Genomic DNA, 21956 nt, shown 5'->3' with positions numbered 1-21956 from the left:
TGGCTTAGAACCATCCCTAACTCTAGTTCCAGGGGATCTGATGCCCTTTTCTGTCCTCTGTGGCGATTGCCTGACAGGAGTGCACTTACATATTGTAAGCAAAACTCTCATAAACATTTAAGAAGACACCCTATGCTTAGGGGTCTATAGAGATGTCTCAGTGGTTAAGATCACTGGCTGCTCTTGAAGAGGACCCAGGTTTGATCCCTAGCATTTACATAGTGGCTAATGACTATCTGTAACTCCTGTTCTGGAGGGGTCCAATGCCCTCTTCTGGTTTCTATGGGCAGTGCCACATGTGGTGCACTTACCTACATTCAGGAAAAACACGCACATAAATACAAAGTATGCTTAGGCAATCTAAATAATAGATAGATAATAATAATAGATAGATACCAGTTAGAACTGGTACTCACTGGGAGAGAAGTTCAAGCTAATGGAGGAGGTTTTACAGTGGTCCATGATCAGGAAGCATGAGAGTAAGCAGAGAAGAGGTGAGAATGCAAATCTGGAGAGCACAGGATGAGTCCTCTGAGAGCTTTAATCAGATAGATGCCACACCATGCTTTTCAGGGTGAGGTCAGAAGAGTGAAGAAGGAACATAAATACAGATGTTAATGTCAGATGTAGAGAAAGTCAGAAGTTTTGGAGAGAAAATACTGATTAGCACTGACTAATACTGATCACAGAGTGCTAGAATAGGAGGGATCTTTGCTTTTCTAATAGTTTGGATTTTCTAGTAGTTGTTAGTTCATTCATTTGTGCAGTAAAACTTGGTTCTTGACACATAGATTTGGCATGCATATTTATTCCCTTTTCCCCAACATAACAGAAATTTTTTTCTCTACAGGATCCTTTCCATCAGCATAAAAATATGATACACTGTCTTTAAGCTCCTTGGTTTTCATTTTTTCTTTGTTTTTCAAGATAAAATTCCAAAAGATTTTTAGACTCAGTGTCTGATGTTTGGTCTCTCACTGGTCATTCTCATTTGAACCTTCCATTCAGATTTTGATTCTGTTAATCCATGGAATAGACAATAAGTTACTGATTTCTTAAAAATAAATCACTTGTTCTAAATTATTACAGTTGTCACTTTCTGGACAGTGCAAAGGTGTTCATCTCACTGCTGTTTCTCTTAAGGCTGAGTTTTCATTTTTGCCTCCTCTGTTTACATTCAAGATTTTCCCCTTCATTTTAGGTTCTCTGTGCTGTGCTTGTGTATTTGTATTTATCCTGCTGAGGGGTTATAGAGCTTCTGGAAGGCTTGGGCTTAAATTTTTTGTCAAATTGAAATTTAAGGGAGGGAGAGATGGCTTAGTGGTTGGTTAGGAGCATTGGATGCTCTAACAGAGCACCTGGGTTTGGTTCCCAGCTCCCAAGTGGCTGCTAACAACCATCCTTGGCTCCAGTTCCAGGAGATCTGATGCCCTGTCCTGAACTCCATGGGCCTTGCATGACGGGTGAACTTATGCAGGCAATACACTCATATACATAAAATATAAAAATAACAAATAAAATATTTTTAAAATCAATTTAAATAATCACTAATTATTAAATAATACAGAGAGGATAGACATTGAAATATTTACTGGAATGGGACATTTAACTGATTTAATCAGATGTTTCAGAAAATGGTATGAGAATATTTTGGACATTATGTTAATTTGTATCTTCTCCATTATTTGGATTTATTTCAAAATAAAAATATAAGTTATCTGTTTATCTCATTGGCTTTCTAATTGACTTCTCACCACACAGCCACACTCATTTGTTTAACTAGACAAACTTGAGCAGTTGTCACAGAGGCTTTATGGCAGCTTTCTCTTGTATTGAAACACTTGATAGAATTAAATCATAAAAATAAAAGTTTTTGGAGATTTCACTCCTCAATTGGGAGACCTAATTGCTTGGATTTTGCCAGGTAGCAGCAGAGTCGGGGATTAGTGTGTGATGGAATATAATGGTTATCAGCCAGGAATCAGAGAACAAGTTTGACTGAATGACTTGGGGTTCCAAATATGTGTTGAGGGCAAAAGTCTCCAAAGAGCCAAGGACTTCCAGTAGGTTCCACCTTCTGAATGTTTCCCTATTCCCAGTAGTGTCACATTGGGGATCAAACCTCTAATACCCAGACTTTTGGGGGGACATTCAGTATCTGAATTATAGCAGCCTGCAAAGATGAAATAAAAAATAGTTATCTATCTTTTGGAGAAAAACTTTGATGACTCTATTATGTATAGACCACCCCTTTCTGAAGTCATACTGGTCATTTATTTATAAATTCATTCATCCGAGAATAACAGGTTTCTTTTTCTTCAGATATTCCTTTAAAAAAAATTAAAACCAATAGGAGAGAGCAAATTGAATGTAATTAGCAACATATCAGAGATGAGCCATCTCAGCAGCCCCTTACATTTTTTACATCCCCTCTTCTGAATGGTCCTGAGTCTTGGAGGCAGACACACACACACAGAGAGACATACACACACACCACACTCTTTTATTTACTTCCATTTAGGGCTGAGCATTGGGCTTGTGTGCCACAGCAACAGTATAGACCACAGCAACAGATATGGTTTTAATCGTTTGAGCAGTTGTGAGTTTCCATAGTTCACTGTCAAAAGAAGATTTTGTACCTCCTATGTACCTCCTATAGGTACAGACTGTTGTCCTGGATTATAGTACTAAACATGGGTTCCTCCTGTGAAGCAGGTCTTAAACTCACTTGGAAAGTAGTTGGTCATCTCGTATCAGTTGTGCCACTTTTGTGCCAGTGAATATATCTTATCTGCATGCTGATAGCATTACATTCAGAATCCACAGCCAAACACCACCAGTTCTCCTCTAGAGGTCTGCATAGTACCTTCTAGCACTATACATCTTAGCCAGTATGGAGGAAGCTTTTAGCTCAGTTCCATTTGAAGTCTTCATGTCTTGTAACCAGAGTATGCAGTACCTTCAGCATTATGGACTAACCGAGTCTGGTATGCAACCAAAGCAATAGCATTAGCCTGCAGAGTGTGTGTGTGTGGCTTCACATGCCTCTCTTGTCAACAATTTATAGGGAAGTAGTATACCCTTGGTAGTGGGATTTTCATTCAGTAACATTATGGCTTCTGGAAGTGTCTTTTTTATACTCACTGCTCACTACTTTTTTTGTTTAAACTCTTGGTTTTTACTGCCTTTTCTAAATCTGTAAGACACTCAGAGGTGACAGATCATCTATGCAATGAAACATTTATTTAGAGGATGTGAAAGATAACAAAGCAAGCCCTGGGCCATTAGCTCATGATAAATAATAGGACGGTGAAGGCAACCCCACAGAAGCATTCTGAAGGTTCACTGCCTTACACGTTGAACAAAATGTAAATAGTCTTGGGACTCTGCAGCTAAGCTCTGTGTGCGTGTGTGTGTGTGTGTTGGGTATAGTGACATAGGTAGGTGGGGTACTACCTGCTTAGCTCCCTGTAATCCACAGTCATTCTCTACAAGCTTTCTGGCCCTTTTATCAGCTTTGTATTTCTGTTGAAAGTGCTTTTGGCTTGGAGAACAATCTCAGCTTTACAGGCTTCCATTTTGCCCATGCATATGTAAGTTTTGAACCCTCAGGTAAAACTCTTCTATAGTGGTACACAGGTATATTCTAACAGTATATCTACCCCCACTGTATTTTCTTACAGTGGAGAAATGTATAGTGTACTCTCAGGGGAGAAAACTACCTACCCCTAGGACAAGTTTAATCTTTATCACCTGCACCATCTTTCTCAATATCCATGCCTGGTGTTTTAGGAATTTTCCATAAATTGAGATATACCAACTCAGCTCCAGAAGCCACCAAAGTCCAAGTGCTCTGCCCACAGGATGGTCCTAGTTTGTATTCAATTGCTGTGATAAAATAGTAACGAAAACCAACTTGGGGAGGTATTTCACCTTACAGCTTACAGTTCATCATTGAGGGAAGCCAAAGGAGCTCAGGGCAGGAATACAGAAGCACCAATCATAGAGGAGTGCTGCTTACTGGCGTGCTCCTCTGGCCTGTGCTCAGCTTGCTTTCTTATATAGCCCTGGATCACCTACCCAGGGGTAGCACCACCCATGGTGGACTGGGCCCTCCCACATCATTCAACAATCAAGAAAATGCCTCACAGACATGCCCACAGGCCACTCTGTTAGATGCAATTTCCCAATTGAGTTTCCCTCTTTGGTGTGTCAAGTTGACAACTGAAGTTATCCAGCACAGGGACCAACAAGCTCACAATTCAAGGTAGGACATTACCTGCATACAATCTTGGCCAGAACAGCTTGGTTAGTTCCTACCCCATGAGATCTCAGCAAGGGGTACAGTAGGAAATCACCTACACTTCCTCCCCATGGTTCACCCCTTTGGTGAGCTGTTGTGTAGGCTTTAAAGCCATCTAGAGGCTCACAAGCAGATTCTTTCTGATGGGCTTTTCCCCTAGGAACTCTGGATAGGAACTCTTGCCATGTTGGCTTTCAAGTGACCTAGCCAGGCTCCTTTGCATGCTTTCCCTTTTTTTCTCATTACTTCTGTGGGCAGATTCTCTCTGGGCAAACAGCACATCCTTAGCTGCCTGTCTTGTCAGCCCTAGCAAGGGCTAGCCAATTCCTGCCACGGTATTCTTCAAATCCCTTCCTATACATCCATTCCGAGGAATTGCAATATATTCTCTAGTCCTTTGGGGCACCCTCATATTCAGGTGGCAGACTACATAAAGAAGGCATGCCTCCCTATATCACATAAAGGAAGATGGCCATATCCTGGATTTCACTTGAGGATACTCTCCCCGATGTATCTTTGATTCTGTGAGGTCTCCAGTAGGGCACCAAGTGTTGTGTGACTTTCCCCAGGAATAGGTAAAGAAATATCTATTTACTCAAGAGAGAGTACCAACAGATCAAATAAAGCATTGTGCTTATATTAGTTACTTTTCTGTTGCTGTGATAAAACCCCATGACCAAGGCAACTTCTAGAAGGGAGAGTTTATTTAGAAGAGTTTATTTCAAGGAGTTAGAGTCCATGGTGATGGGGGAGGCATGGCAGCAGAGGTGGCTGGAACAGAAAGCTGTGTGATCACATCTTTAAGCAGAGAGCCACTAGAAAACCAGCAAGGCTTAATAAGAACTCTCCAAGCCCACCCTCAGTGACATACTTCCTCCAGCAAGGCTGCATCACCTAAAACCTCCCAAAACAGCACCACCAGCTGGGGACAAAATGTTCAAATACTTGTAGCCTATGGGGCATTTTCATTCAACACACCCCATTCCACTCCCTGACCCCCACAGGCTCATGACCATTTAAAATGCAAATTTATTTAGTCTACCTTCGAAAGTATGCCCATCTCCCTGGGTTTATTTGTAGGACCATGGGTGACTCACGCTCTACCACTGAGATGTCATATATACCAGCTAATTGTTTATTTCTATGTAACACCAAATTTGAGGGGAGGAGAAGCCATGTGAGTATCTCATGAGACCTCATGAGTCTCCTGATCCTCCTCCCTCCATAAAGAAAAGTTAATAGACCTGATCTTATAAGGATGTCATGTAGATCATCACAGGTGCTCTGTTTCAAGGTAGTGATGGTCACTGTATAGAGGATCTGTGTAGTTCTGACTCATGTTGTTCAAGGACCAGCTAAATTTTCTTTGTCCTTCTCACTGTCTTATATAAAGCTTTGCAGATGGTAATTGTTTCAGTACATGTTGTTACTAAGAGCTCTGGGAATACTAATAGTCTAGGCAAGAACTGCAAGAGGGCACAAAGATACCACTAATTAGACTGAGACTTTGGGCTCAGCCAGTGGTGAACTTGTTTAAAAAGGAGGCAGGTTATGGGCTGGGGAGATAGCGTGGTTGGTAAAGAGGACCTGAGTTTAATCCCTAGGACCAACATAAAAAAAGCTAGGTATGGTGGCGCATGCCTTTAATCCCAGCTCTGGAGAGGCAGAGACAAAAAGATCCTTAGGGCTCCCTGGCCAGCCAGCCTGGCCTACTCGGCAAGTTCCAGGCCAGTGAGAGACCATGTCTCAAAAAATAAAGTAGATAGCACTGAAAGAATGACACCCAAGGTTGTCCCGTCATGTACATGCACACACACGTGTATGCATACACATGAACACATACACACACACACACACACACACAGAGGAATGAGGCAGGTTGCCCACATGGAGTTAAGATGTAGAGGAGGAGGAAGCATTTATGATCATATGAATGTTTTAGGATCCCTCTGCTTTCATTGGTACTTGGCTAATGTAGACAAACAGACCATTTTCATAGAGCATTTGTTAATGGGAAAGCAGTGTCTGTTATTTTACTGGCTTGACTTCCAACTGGTGCAGAGTCTTGTTGGAGTAATATGTGTAGGCTACTGTTGCTTTCAGGTTATGTGGGTGCAGAGCAGGTAACAAATTGCGCACATTGCTGAAGGAGTTTCAGGTTTAAAATTTATAATTTAAATAATTTCTGTCAGTTACAGGAATTATTACTTAAATTCTAGTAACTTACAGATAAAACTCTGCGACTAATAACTGAATATAAATTTACTTTAGCGTTATCACTAGAGAATGAAAAGAAAAAGAAAATCTTTTCAAAAAGATTTTATGCTACAGAGAGCTGTTAGGAAAAATATATAGCATGTTTGCAAAATTGGTCTGTTTCATTAGGACTTGGTGATGTAAAATGTGCTGATGCAGGTGCAGAGTGGTGGGCATACTTCCTGGTGTAGCTTTTCACACTTTAGCTTGTATTTATTTGGGAAATAATTTAAAGTTGTAATTTTAATCTTTTTATAGCTAAAAATAGACTTAGTGTTGGATGAACCACCTTCCAAATTCCAAATCTCTCTCTCCCTCTCTCTCTCTCTCTCTCTCTCTCTCTCTCTCTCTCTCTCTCTCTGTGTGTGTGTGTGTGTGTGTGTGTATACAGGGGTTGGTTCTTTTTCTACTCTGGATCTTGGGGACTGTACTCAGGTCTACACTGGCAGCAGCTGCCTTTACCACTGAGCCATCTCCTGGAATCTCCACCTTATTTTCTGAGGCAGGGTCTCTCACTGAACCTGGACCTCCCTGTCTTGGCTAGACTGACTGAACAGTGAGCCTCCATGTCTATCTCTGCCCCACCCTTTGCTGGATTACAGATGTATACCATGCCCAACTTTTATGTGGGTCTTGGGATCCAAACTCAGTTCCTCATGCTTGTACAGCAAGCACTTTTCCCACTGAACAATCTCCTAAGTCCCTCAAATTAGTTTTTAAGTGTTTCCTTTATGAATAAGTATGAGAAGTAATGAATTCAAATAATCCTAATCATCTAATAAATCTTGTTTCTGTACAAACAGGCTTCCTTCCAGCGCTCCAATAGTCATGACAAAGTAAGGAGAATAGTTGCAGAGGAGGGTCGCACAGCAAGGAATCTCATAGCTTGGAGTGTCCCACTAGAAAATAAAGACGATGATGGTATGTATTTAAAGAAATTAGCTTCATCTTTGTTGTAAACTGGGAGAATAGGTAGGTTTGATAGTATATGCCTACAGTCTCAGTTGCTGGGAAGACTGGAGGTGGGAAGATTTCTAGACTAGCCTCCATAGTATAGCAAGGCCCTGTGTAAATAAAACGAAACAAAACATAAGGATATATTTAGTTCTAGAGAGTCATTAAATTTTAAAGTGAATGCTCACAATTAGAAATCTTCAGCAAATCGGCATATTAAATAAAAAATTTACTGATTTTTGTGTATAAATTTTTTAAAAAGTTATTTGTTCATTTGCTATTTCAGGTAATAATGAAATTGGGTTTGTTATAATTGGAAGACTTTTTAAGTTATAGTTTTCCTTTTATTAAAATTCTTATAGTTTATATCAATACATTGTTTTATAATAATTAGGAAGTAAAGCTTAGTGGTAGTGTGCTTGCTGAGCATACACAAGTACCCAAGCTTGATTCTCAGCATCCCTCCTCCCAATAAAACAAACAAAATGTTTGAAGGTTCCCAAAGCATAGAAATGATAAATTTTAAGAAGATCACACTGCTAATTACCGACTTGATCACTGCATGGTTATACAAGCTATCACACTGTACTCCATAAACATGTATAGTTATGTGTCAATTAAAAATAGGAAATAAAAATTTAAACCCATTTACTACAGTACCTATAATTAGCTATGATTTAATTTAGTGATTTAATAAATAAGAGGTATTTTTATTATTTGAATTATAAAATTTTTCTTCCATCCCTTCTTTTTAATGCAGCAGGGTAAGGCTTCCATTGAGAATTGCCAACTAAGCTGTTACTCTGGTAGTTGTGAAATGGTGATTGACTAACTTCCAAGTTCCTTCTACATCCATCAGTTAGCCTTCTAATGTAGACTTAGCTCTTCCCTCTGCTTTTATTTTCTATGTATATGTATTTATAAATTTAAATGTGTGTGGATTCATGGTTTATTTAATGGACTGTAATCTGTATTATTTTGATGTTCAGATTGCTTTAGATTTGTCTGATGGGAGATTTTTGGTGCTTCCATTTCCTTTTGACACTTAAAAATCATTCTTTGAGAATATCTTTACACAATAGGGTGTTTCAGGCTAAATAAGAATGTACCTAAGCTGTGGTAGTTCAGTAGCAGAGTACTTCATGCTTAAAGTTTTAGGGGGAAAAAATCCAAAAATCCATCCACCCATGGATCACTTTTTTCTTTCTTTTATTTTTACCTTTTAAAACATTCGGATTTTTCTTCACAAATTTCATCTTTTTACATTTGGATATCTGATACATCTTTAGATAGTTCTTATGTAACAGTATGTGGCTGGGATCCAGTTTTAGCATTTTCCTTATGGCTAACAAGTTGATCCAGCATTATTTAAGAGTCTTCACTCCCTTTACTTGGTTTCGCCTTTTCTGTAGGTTGAATATTTTTATTTCACTAGCCTGTTTATCTAATATAGAGCAGTCTGGCCTGGATCCCAGCCTCAGTGTAAATGCCTCAGTGTTTTTATTGTAGAGACACTAGCATCTTAAATAGCTGTTTCCTCTCTTGTAGCTTCTCTTTGTCTTTCTATTTTTTGAAACACAAAAACTCAAAAGGGGACACTGAATTCATGTTTTCTAATCCAGTTTCTGACTAGCTAATCTTTCTAAAAGGAATTTACTCTTCCTTTTTGTTTTAATCTTTTGTGTGTATGTATGTGCATGTTCATGTGTGAGTGAAGGAGTGTACATGCCTCAGCTCACATATGGAGGAGATCAGAGGACAACCTTGGGTGTCGGTCCTCACTTTCTACCTTGTTTGAGACAGGGTCCCTTTGTTGTTTGCTGCTGCCAGGCTAGCCAGCCACCAAGCTACTGGGATTCTCTGGTCCCTGCCTCCCACCTTGCTGTTGGAGCACAGGGGTTCTATATGCATGCCATTGCATCTGCTGTATATGGCATCTGGGGAGCTGAACTCAGGTCCTCATGTTTGCATGTGAAGTGTTTTACCATAGAGCCATGTCCCTATTCCCCGCACCCCCTTCATCTGGATGAAAAATACATATCTGCTGGGCATGTTGGCACACCCCTTTAATTGCAGCAGGAGGCAAAGGAAGGCAGGTGGTTCTCTGTTGGGATCCAGGCCAGACTGCTCTGCGTAGGGAGTACTAGGCCAGCAAGGGCCGTAGGGAGACCTTCTCAAAAAACAAAATGAAATATATTATGACTTTTATAGTTACTATGTTTTATAACATGAAATTTTCTTTTCATCATTTTCAGTGGGCTGATCACAAAATAGTCTGAAGGGGTTTTTTTTTTGTTCCTTTTGTTTTATTTAAATAAAGCTGCTTGTATTCAAACAGCACAGAAGGAGAACAAAGGTCTGGACATGACTTTGTTTTTTTAAAAATTCATAATTGGCTAATACAATTTTAAGACTTTATTTGTACTTACTGTGAAATAAAACTATGAGTATTGAGAATTAGACCTTTCAGCAGGCAATAAAACTCATAGTTTTATTTCACAGTCAGCATACACGTAAAATAAAAATAATAAATAAAATATTTTAAAAAATAGAAAAAAGAATGCCAACATTAATCATTTTTGATAAGGATAATTTTATATCGTCTAATCTTTGCCATTTATAGAAAAATGTTTATTTTTTAAAATAGCAATTTGTTCTTGTACTTTGACTGCGAGATACACTCCAGTGTTTCAGAGGATACTAATTCCATTTTAAACAAGCATTTTAAATAAATCCTCCTAGTATTATTTCATTTTCTTATGGTGTTTATTACAAGCTAGTTTCTCTTCTTGCTATTCTTCTTTTTTTTTTTTTTTTAATGTGTGTGTGTGCGCCAACCTACTGGGCATCACACCCTTAAAGAAAACCGAGTCTCCTCTCAGTAGCTATCAATAACCAATAGTTCCTCAGTTACACCTGGGGCTTCTTGCCCATCTCCTCCATCCATGCAGGGTTTTTGTCTGAGTGGGGCTTGTGCAGACCTGTTCATGCTGTCTCAAGAGCTGTGGGTTTGTATTTGTAATTTCCCTATTGTCTCTGGAAAACAAGTTTTTCTTGTTTCCAGTTGTATTCCAACTCTTGTTCTTACGATCTTTGTGTCCCCTCTTCCACAATAATCCCTGAACTTTGGGAGGAGAGGGTGTGATATAGGTGTCCCAGGGTATGGACCCACACCCAAGAGCATTTCCAGAACACTGGACTGGAGAGACCTTACAAAATCAAAGAGGACATGAAGTAAGGTGGGGGTAGGGAGGTGAGAGTGGATCTGAGAGGAGATGGGGGAGGGATCTGAATATGATCAAAATATATTGTATGAAACTTTCAAAGAATCAAAAGTATTATAAAAAACATCTGAAAGGTTAAAAAAATGTGTGTGTGTGTGTGTGTGTGTGTGTGTGTGTGCATGTGCACGTCCAGGTGCCTGAAGAGACCAGAAAGAGGGTTTGGGATCCCCTGGAGCTGAAGTTATAGGCAGTTGTGAGCCCTACAATGTGGGTGCTGGGAACTTAACTTGCTCTGGAGGAGCAGAGTACCAGTCTTAACTGCTGTGCCATCTGTCCAGCAGTTTTTAAAAACTTCATCAGTAGCATCTTGACAATAAGTAAAATTGTACCATTCTGTGGTTTCTGGGTGGAATTTATGTACTAGGGATGCCTGTATGCTTTGTATAGTTTCATTGTATATTATATAATTACCTATACTTTAGTTTTATATTATCTCTTTTGATCTATGTATGTATGTCCTTTTTCTTGCTTCAAAGGAAAACTGAAATGTCAAAGTGGTGGAAAATCTAAGAGGACAATTCAGGGTACTCATAAAGCCACTAAGCAGGTACAGCATTTTCAGCTTTTTACTTATTTGTTTTTAATCCTTTTCTGGAATATATTATACATAATACATTATGAAAGTTAATTTTCAGGATTTGAATATTGTATATTTTGTTTACATAAAAATTTGATGTAACATTTTTTATTTCTAAATGTAGATTCTGTTTTCACTATGTGCCTAGCCCTAAGTACTTTATACACTTGTGTTTTTGTTTTCATAGTCATCCTCATTATTCTTCTCACTTAAGAGTGACATTATGGGTTGGGGAGAAGCCCAATGGGTAAGAGCAGTGGCTATGCAAGCATGAGGAACTGAGTTCAAATCCTTAGCACCCACATTTGAAAAACAAAGCAAGGATGGCTATGCCTGCCTGTCACACCAGCACTGGGAGGCAGAGACAGGCAGATCCTAGGAGCTCATTGGCCAGCTTAGCCTAAACAGCAAGCTTCCAGTTTAGTGAGATACTGTCATAAATGGAATATGGTGGACAGTGTCAACAGTGACAGGAGAGTGTGTACACCCACAACATCATCAGAAATAAAAAGTGAAATTCTGTTACAAAGACAGCAGTGCTGAGAGAGGCTCTATAACACACATACACAGTCAGGATTTCAGCCCAGACTGTCAATTTTGAGTTTATAACCTTAATCTTTCTGCCGCACATTCTGTATTTGTGACTTTATGATATTCTTCCTGGATGTTATGGTACTTTTAGTTTATAAAAGTCATAATTTATTAACTCTAAAAGTTTTCAAATTGATCACTACAATTGAAAAAAGTCCACCCTCATGTTAAAAAAATATTCAGCATAATCATAGTTAGCTTTAAATTCAGATTCCTTCTTTTTATTCGCTACTTTAGTTGGATATTTTATATATTAGTATAAAATTAGTATAAACCAAAAACTTACTATAAAGGAAACACAGAATTCTAATCATGCTGCCATTGTAACTGACAAAGAATCCACCCCACAGAAGCATCAATGGCAAAATGTTTTTTTTTTTTTTAAGATAAGAAGAAAGAGTGTTTTCAAAAATAAAATAAATATCTCAGAAGGAAAACAAAACAAAAAATGTATATTGACAGGTAAGTGGAGTTGAGGACACAAAGTAAAGGGTTAAAGCATCTAGAAGATGTGTGATAATTCCAGTGTGATAAGAAAGGCTGAAATGCCCTGTTTATGGTGGGAAACAGACCCAGGGTCATGGTTTGAAAGCTTAGGCTTTGCAGGGCTGTGCACTAGGAGACTGAACATGCTACAACCTGTCTGGGGTTGTGGCATAGTAAAGCTGATGTCTGCGGACAGTGAAGACTGCTTTCCTGAGAAACTGATTCAAGAATGTATCTATTGCAGTCCAAGGAAACAGCTATGGGCTCTAATGAAAGACCTCAGGAAATAGGACTATAGATTGATGGCATCTAAAGGTAAGGGACGTAAGAAAGTAGAAGACATGAAACTTGTAATAAGTTTGATAAGTAGCACAGAAGGAAAATCTCATAAAATACAGATGAATTTGCTCCTTAGGTAATGAAAAATCAATGATATTTTTCTAAAGAGTGTTCAAATAAATGAGTTTGAGTTCCTCAAGGGAAAGATATCAAAAACAAATCAGGTAATTTGTCTAATAAAGTAGTTGAATATTAATTTTGAATGTTTATAAATAAAAATTAATCAGAATTTTTTTTATTCTTTTTGTTTTTTGAGACAGGGTCTTCTTGTAGCCCCAGCTAGCCTGGAACTCACCATATAAACCAAGCTGGCCTCCATTGCACAGTGATCCACCTGTCTCTGCCTCCTGAGTGCTGACATTAAAGGCATGTGTCACCACACTTGGCTCTTTTGCAAAATGTATTATTTTATCTTTGAAAGTTTCATACATGTATATACTGTATCTTGGTCATACCCATCCCCCACTCCCTTCATCCTGCCTTCCCCTGTCTCCCTCCCAACTTCCCAATAATCTCACCAAGCCTGATTAGTGCTGCCCTTGTGCTCATGGGTGTGGGGTCATCCACTGGGGTATAAGCAACCTACCAATGACCATCCACAAAGAAAAGTGACTTTTTTCCCTCAGCAGCCATCAACTGGCATTAGGTCCTCAGTTAGAGGTGGACATATGGAACACTGCCCTCTCCATGCTGGAAGATTTGTTTGTTTCTTTGTTTTTGAGACAGGGTCTCCTTGTATCCTTGGCTGGCCTGGAACTCGCTATGTAGACCAGACTGGACTTGACTGCCTCTGCCTCCCAAGTGCTAGGATTAAAAGTGTACATCACCATGTCTGACCACACTGGAATTTTTAACTGGACAAACCTGTCTCTTGTGTTTGAGATGAGAAAATTCTTTTGATGAGTTCAAATGTGATGTAAGCTGAAAAAAGGAATGTCTTAAGTATTCATGTTGAAAAATAGTGCTTAAAAAAATCCAATCCCTAAAAACTTCATTCCTTAGAAACCTTTTTACTTATTTTTTCATGTTTCATTTTATTTCATCAGAATACTGCAGTAGACTGTAAAATAGCATCCGCAACTGGAGATAAACATTTTGATAAAAGTCCCACAAAAGCAAGACACCCACGGAAAATTGATCTAAGAGCTCGCTACTGGGCATTTCTTTTTGACAATCTTCGCCGGGCAGTAGATGAAATCTATGTAACTTGTGAATCAGATCAGAGTGTGGTGGAATGTAAGGTAAGGTACACTGTGGAGTTTGTAATTTATTTAAAGTCAGATGCTCTAATTTTTGCAACTTCTGACTTGATCATTTACTTCACTATTTAGAGTTTTTAATTTCTAAAAATATTTTATTTATAATTTTTACTTTATGTGTATGCATGTATTGCCTACATGTAGGTAAGTGTACCCATGTCGTGCATTGCCCACAGAGAACAGAAGAGACTGTCAGATTCCCTGGAACTGGAGTTACGGACAGTTGTTAGCTGCCATGTGGGTGCTGGGATGGTTCTGGGATGGTCTTCTGCAAGAACAATCAGTGTTCTTAACTACTGTGCTATCTCTCCAGCCCCTATTTTGAAATTTTAATAAATTGCATGCTTTTCATTTTGTTATCTGTAATGAGAATCGTTCTTTTGATCCTTATGCTAAGACTGGCATTATGCTTGAGGTTTTCTTAATTTTTGAAGTTTTTTAAATTTTTTTTATTTATTATTTTATTTTATGTGTATGAGTATAGTGCCTGCATGTATGTGAGTGTACCTGTGTCATGCAGTGCTGCAGAGGTCAGAAGAGGGCTTCAGATTCCCCTGGAACTGGAGTTAAGGATGGTTTGTAGCTGCCCTGTGGGGGCTGGGAATCGAACCCGGATCCTCTGCAAGAGCAGTCAGTGCTCTTAATCTCTGAGCCATCTCTCCAGCCCACTTTTAGAAGTTTTTATTATTTGCATTATTTGTTTGTTTGCATGACCATATTATGTGTCTTCTCACACACACACACACACACAGAATTTAAAAAGTCTTACCTGCATTTTCTCTTGCTACTGTAGTTAGCAAGAGAGAGATTTTCAAATTCTTTGGTCTCATGTTTAATGTTAAAGGAAATTGCTCCCTTTTTGTTGAGATACTTGGCATTCTCCTAATTCGCTCTGGTCAGTGAAAAGTGGGATTGATGGCTAATAATAAACAATCCTGGGTGGAACTAGGATGTCACTGTAAGGTGTGTTTTCTGATTTTAGATAGTCTTGTGTTTGTAATAAGATTTTGAGCAGACACTTAGCATAGTCAAGTCTGTTTCTGAAAACTCACTAAATAGCCTGACCTCTTAATAAATAAAAGCTATATGCTATATTAATTTTGATGAGTAAAATTATATTTAGAAAAACCAAAATTATATATCTTCATAGAATTATTAAAGAGATAACTGCATTTATATTAAAAAACCCCATGGTTTTAATGGTAAACATGGTTTAAAATTCTTATTTAGTCTTTGAAATACATGAGAAATCAAAGAAAGCTACATGTTGAAACAGCAGTTGTTTCCTCCTTAATTGGAAACAGCCAAAATAAATTTTATATTAGCTTGAAAATATGATTCATCAGAAGCAAGTTCCAAAATGAACAATAGTTGGATATATCCAAAGTTCACAATATTGTCCTTACCATCAGGTAAAAATTATTTATGTTTTAAGAAAAATATTTTAAATTGAAAAAAAATATCTCTTTTTTAAAAATATAATTTGTTGAGAATTTCATACATGCACATGCATATAAGGTGTTTTGATCAAATCCGTGCCTACTCCCTCCCCTTTAACTCCTCCCATATTTCCCATCACTTTTTTTCTGGTAACTTCATGCACTCTTTCTTCTTCTTTGATTTATTTATTTTTATGGAGCTTTTGGCTACTCTTAACATTCCCCCCTCTGTAGAGGTAACCCTAAAATCTTCTAAGGATTAGATACAAACTCCCAAATGCTTTCAACCTTTTTGGCCTTTGGAACAGAGTATGTTGGTGTGAGGCCCAAGGACATTGTGACTTTTTTTTTTGGCAGACCTGAGACTTTACCTCAGACCCCTCCTGTATGTGTGTGTGCTGTGTTATTAAATATCTCTTGTGTGGAAAAGGAAGCTCATCTGCACATCTGTCTCAAGCCTCTCATTCTCCTTTCAGGCTTTAAATCTAACAAATTGGCACTGAAAACTGAGATGAGTCTCTGTGTGGAGGTGGGGGGGAGTTCTTACCATATTCATTATTACCACCCCGTGTCCTTCATTATTAGGACTCTGTGCCCTTCATTGTTAGGAATCTGTGTCTTTATTAGGACTCTGTGACCTTCATTCCTAGGACCCCGTGTCCTTCATCATTAGGACCTTAGCCCCCCATCATTAGAACTATGTGTCCTCATTTACTAAGATTTTGTCTCTTCTGTAACCAGGACTTTTGTTCTCACTAGACATTTTATTTTCTGGTGCCAAACCCTTGGTGAGTCTCCCCTAGATCTCCACTAGGGGCCTCTGCCCATCCCATTGGCCCTAAACCAAAAACTCTAGTGGTAGATCAGGGGCTCCTATCCAACTCTTTGCCCAGACTGCCTTTCTTCCTGAGACACTGGAACTTCAGTTTAGGACATATTTCCAAAGGGGAACCTGAAGTTCATGAAGACATTTAGGTCTTTCTTTCCCTTTTATCCCCACACCTTCTTGACTCACCAAACAAGCAAGCAAGCAAACAAACACCAGCATAAAAACACCCCAAAACCCTAATGGACATGACTATTCAATCCCACCTGCCGAAAGGTAGCCCCTCGCCTTGGTTGTTATATCTACAACCTTAAAATTCTTTATCTTGGGCTGATAGCAAATAAAAAAAATTAATTTTCTTGTGTAATGACATATGGCCATGATACAAATGATTTAGCAATAGGCAATGACCTGACAAACATACCTTTGATTTAAAAATTCTTAGGGACTTAGGAAACTAATGGGGATTTTTGCTACTTTAGCATTACCCCCTATGAAGAGGTAACCCTAAAATCTTTTAAGGATTAGATAAAAGCTCCCAAATACTTTTGACATTTTTGGCCTTTGAAACAGAGTATGTTGGTGTGAGGCCCAAGGACATTGTGACTTTTAGCCAAGAAACTGGCTACTTTTCTTTGGGGTCTTTTTACCCTAACTGCCTAGCCAGTTCGTACCTCCTATTCTTATGACACTACCCTCTGAAGAGGTTACTCAAATTGCCAATAGGGAATAGGGACACAGACCGCTCTGGCTTCTTCCATGCTGAGCAGGGAAGCAGGGTGAGGCAATTGGAATACCCCTTAAGTGGGTCTCAAAGACTCCCAGATTGCATAATTCTTATCTCTAAAGGGAAAAGAAAGTCTTTGAATCCTGAATAGGAGATGTGAAGGAGAAGGCAAGAGTAATTAGCATTACAAGTTCTAGTCAGAGAACTAGAAGAAAGTCAGAACAGGGCAATTTTCCAAATGTTCCTATGAGTCCTTTGAAATTTCTTGACAAGGGCTTCCAAAAGCATCCCTCTGTTGGGTTCCTTCTCATTTTTCTATTGTCTTCCAAGGCTGGACTCTAGAGTGGTAGATTCAAAGTTTGCTTTCAGATATTTTGATAGCTGTTGGAGTGGGTAGAATCAGTGTCAGTTCCCTCTCAAAGGCTTCTAGATAGGGGAAGAAAACAAATTTATCCATCATTTTAGAACAATAGCTTGTTGCCTCCCTTAGCTACATGTGGGCACTACAGTATTGGAGACCAAGATTTGAAGTCTTGTGTCTGAGCAGCACTTTGTGGTTAGGAACAAAATCATCAATGAGAAATAATTGTCTAAATAACTTTTTATATAGGCTTAAGCCTAATGTCTGGGAAGTGTAATCCCTTGAACTCTTAAAGAAATATACTGATGACTTTACTCTTTGGTTATACTTTCCTTTTGGTTGTTTAAGACCATACAGTTGGCCCAATAAATCTATTTATTTTTACACTTAAGGTCATTTGAAGATCTGTTCCTCAGGGGTTACATGGGCTTGGGAGGACCTCCTGGCTCCTTTCTTTGACCAGTTCCATCTATGTGAATATAAGTCAAAGAACCTGCTCGACCATGTCTGGCTTCACTTGGAAGCATGAATGAGATGTTTCCTCTGAGTTGACCCTCCTCTTTGTAGACTGGACACTGGTTCAGACCTATCTGAACAAGAGGACAGGTGACTCACCACAGTTACAGGACATTTTGAGAGATGTTCCATAGTTCCCTGGAACTTAATCGACCTTGGAGGGCAAGAGGCAAAAACTGTCCTTTGAGTCCCTCTGACCACATTAGTATAGGCCTCAAACTATGGCTGTTAAACATCCAGTAATGTTAGTTCCACCAGTCTGGTACTTTTAATTATCACATGCTATGTATATAAGGCTTGGGTAAAAAACCAAATATTCCCTGCTACTGTATGCTGTGGTGTTGGCACCCCCAGCTGTTCCCCAGTACTTGTCCATCTGGTGAATGTAGTCAGCCTATCTAGAGGTCTTTGTTTTATGAAGGTCAGCTTTTCTTCATCTAGCAGAAATTAGTTGTCAATATTCCTTTAGATAAGATTGCAGGGAAGACAGAGTAAAAGGGCTCTAGTGGGGGGGGGGAGCTATGGGAGGGTGCCATCTGGGAAGTGGGTATATAGATGAATAAGATTGTTTGGAATGTTCTGTGTGATACACACACACACACACACACACACACACACACACACAATCAACAAATTAAAAAAATGAGTTATATTTGAGGAAGCATAAAAATTTACATCATTGAAATTACCCGATGACTTTATACCCATACACAGGTGCCAAGGATCCAAGTGCAACCGACCATGACTAGTAATAATCAGTTACATACAGATTAGAGACGCATGCGCCAACATCTAAGTGTTATTAGCAAAAACAATGAGTCTTTCTGTAAGAAACAATGTATTTTAAAATGAAATGGAGATCTTTTTTAAAGGTTAAAAACTCATTCAGTTTATGCCTTATAGGGTTTATACTAAGTTCAATATTGTAGAACTGTATTATTTCAACTGTGAACCTGAAAATTTTATAGCCACTTTTGAAAGATATGTATCTTTGCTCTGGAAATTGTTACTGAGTATGTTAATGATGTAGTGAAATGCTTCTAAAAAATAAAAAAAAATATAAAAAACCCAAGTATTCTCAGATAAACCTTGACTAGATATATATTTTGTTCCTTAAACTAGTTGACTAAACTAAGACCAAATTATTGTATCTTTCTAGCATATGAGTCCTAGGGATTGAATTCAGTCATCAGACATGCTAGCAAGTCACTTAATCTGCTGAGCCATCTCACTAGCTCAAGAAAAAGATTTTTAAAATCATAGCCTTGAAGTATAATGAGCCAGCATGTTGTGAAAAACCCAACTAGACTTAATTTGGGATTATAGTTTCTTCTGCAAAGTGAGCATATGAGCCTTTGTGATCTCTAGGTCATTCCTAGAGATCAGCTACATTAGCAGATTCTTTGATTTTTGCAGTTAAAAATAACAGACATCTGATTGGAGAAATGGAATTTGTTTGGACTAAATATTCTGTAGAGGAGTGAGGTTGGACACTTGGAGTCATGACTCTTCTGATGAGCTGAAACACCCGCACCTCTCTCTAGTACTGCTGTGCTTGAGAAGGTAGAGTGGAATAGGGAAGTATGGCTTTATTTCTGGTTCTGTCATTTATCCAGTTTTATGAAAGCTTAATAGAAATAAAGATTTCTTACATAACTTATAGATTCAAAGGGTGGAGAAAATGAAAGTGATCATTGCACTATGCTGAAAGGTTCAAAGACTCATGCTAATAAAAATGTGGGAAGTTAATTTTTTTTATTTTCTCCTTTATTCTTCTCCCCCTCCAGGACTTTGTCAAGTGATAATGCAAATAATTAGAATGTGGTAGATAAGCGCTGCAATAATTGGTGTTCTTTTTGTTTTTGTTTTGTTTTATCAATATCGAAGCTTTGTCACTGAATTTTGCATTTTTGTTAGTATTTTTGTGAGATATGTAATTCACAGATTTCCCCTTATTTTTCATGTGGATTTAGTCCTTTTTTTGTTAATGCATTGAAGGCTTTTTCTCCATTTGCGATTTTTGTGCCTTAAGTAGCCACAGTTCAATTTTGTGTCTCAAACACAGTCACTGACACCTGTATGATATAGTTCAAATGGTAAGTGTAGCACAGTAATTGACAGGTATCTTTACTTGATCTAGGACTGCTGACCAGACTCAATTTTTGTTTGAAGGTGCATCTATTGTGACACCAAACATTTACCTGACTTGCTATGAACTGACAGTCCAATAACACCACACTCTTGCCGGGTGTGGTGGCGCACACCTTTAATCCCAGCACTTGGGAGGCAGAGGCAGGTGGATCTCTGTGAGTTCAAGGCCAGCCTGGTCTACATAGTGAGTTCTAGGACAGCTGGGGCTACAGGGAGACCCTGTCTCAAAAAGACCAAAAAAAAACAAACAAACAAAAAAAACCCCCACACTCTTTACCTATCATCCCTACATTTTTCTTTCTCCCTTATAGATAGACTAAAGGGTGAGCTAAGGGGAGATTGTGTTTGGTTGGTTGTATAGTTAATGTAGAGGTGGCCATCTAGTGTACTTGCTCTCACCAAAGTTTGAGGTAAAGCTCAAGAGAATTGTGCTGGAAAGTTTGTAGGTAAAGATGTAGGAAGGAAGGAATGCAATCTTCTCTGCCTGGTTATTTGCTGTGCCAATTGATTTTGATGTATCTGGACTGTGGAAAGAGTTGTAGGGGAACATAGTATGCTTCCTTTCCCTGTTTTACATTTTAACCTATGATATAGGGAACTAGACATATGTTTATGGTAGCTTGGGGGTGCCTTTGGCTATAGAAATTGGTATTATAGAGATTCTAAAATTGTAAAGATTTTGTACCATTATAAACTTAATGTAGTAACCCATGCTAATGGAGTCTGGAAGAATGCTTGATCAGTTTCTTGTAATGGAGCTCTTAGTAAAGAGGGAACTGGTGGTGAGTCTCATGAATTATGTAAGGGAAGGAACATAGGCAAAATGAAGATATTGAAGTTCTAGGGGCTTCCTATCAGCACACTTGGCTAGGTACATGCATGCAGAATTCTGACAGAGTTAGGCTAATGAAGATAGGGTGAGCTGTTGTTGTGCCAAATCCCCCCCTCAAGGCAATGCGGTCCTAACACAGACTGACAAAAGCGACAGGATACAGTCTATTTGGGGGTTTTGTCTAGTTTGTGATGTCTGGGAAAGGGTTACTTACAAAAGCATGATTGCCTGTGGGCCCTGTTTTTACATCTCGACTCAGCTTTGAGATCTGCTGCCTGCCAGAGGCCCCACCAGCTGTTCGCACACCCAGTTCGCCAAAATGGTGACTCTCCCCTTTTTTCTCAGTGTCCTTAGTACTTCCCAGCACCCTCAACTTCTGTCCCTAGACCCTCCCCCTCATGACTGATTGGGTGGGAGGAGTGACTGTCTAGGAAGATGTGCCTACCCAACATTCCATCCCTTCCTCCAGCCTTGGAGGGGATGACAGATGCAGGGTGATCTTTTTTTCTTTCATTGTGGTGAGACTCCTGGGCCTCACCGTCATTTGTTCTCCAGAGTCAGTGTCTCAGTGAGCTCAAACAGAATGTGACAGTTTACCAATATAATTAATATTACCCTGACATTATAACTAGAAGGCACAGGGAATGATGGGGCAGGAACATAAGCAAGCATAGAACATCTGAGTAGCCGAGAGGGAAATAACTATATTTCAGAAAAAAACAGGCTTAGAATCACAATGTAGAAAGGGGAGGAGTTAAGACCAGTAGAGATGGCATCTCAAGCCTCTCCCTCAAGTAGGCTATTACTTTTTACCTCTCATTGTTGTAACTATGTGTTGGTAGTAGCTTGTCTCTTGTAAGGTTTGGGCCCTGGAGTACAGCAAATTTCCATGTGCTTCACAGGTCTAGTCATCATAAAGTGTCAGCTGCCTTTGCACCTTGAAGGCAAATGGCTAGAAAAATTTTAAGTTCCCTTTAGAAATTAACAAATATACTATGTAAAATAGTATGAATTTAAAATAGTCATTTTTAGAAGCCTGTAAAAATACCCACGAT

General features: G+C 38.9%; 1 protein-coding gene across 5 annotated transcripts in view; it reads left to right on the top strand.

The window, feature by feature from the left end:
• Scaper (S-phase cyclin A associated protein in the ER) overlaps nucleotides 1-21956 on the top strand; it is a 477644-nt gene that overhangs the window by 20170 nt on the left and 435518 nt on the right. For all 5 annotated transcript variants that reach the window (XM_029558805.1, XM_008823432.2, XM_017795678.2 and 2 more), the window contains 3 exons: nucleotides 7363-7480; nucleotides 11274-11344; nucleotides 13837-14031. In XM_029558805.1, coding sequence (XP_029414665.1) covers nucleotides 7363-7480; nucleotides 11274-11344; nucleotides 13837-14031 — 384 coding nt within the window. The remainder of the gene's footprint in view (nucleotides 1-7362; nucleotides 7481-11273; nucleotides 11345-13836; nucleotides 14032-21956) is intronic.

This window comes from Nannospalax galili, unplaced genomic scaffold (assembly GCF_000622305.1).
Source record: "Nannospalax galili isolate Female #2095 unplaced genomic scaffold, S.galili_v1.0 scaffold28, whole genome shotgun sequence".
NCBI classification, from domain to species: Eukaryota; Metazoa; Chordata; class Mammalia; order Rodentia; family Spalacidae; genus Nannospalax; species Nannospalax galili.
Note: the sequence above shows the minus strand (reverse complement) of the source record. Positions and strands in the feature narration are given on the sequence as shown.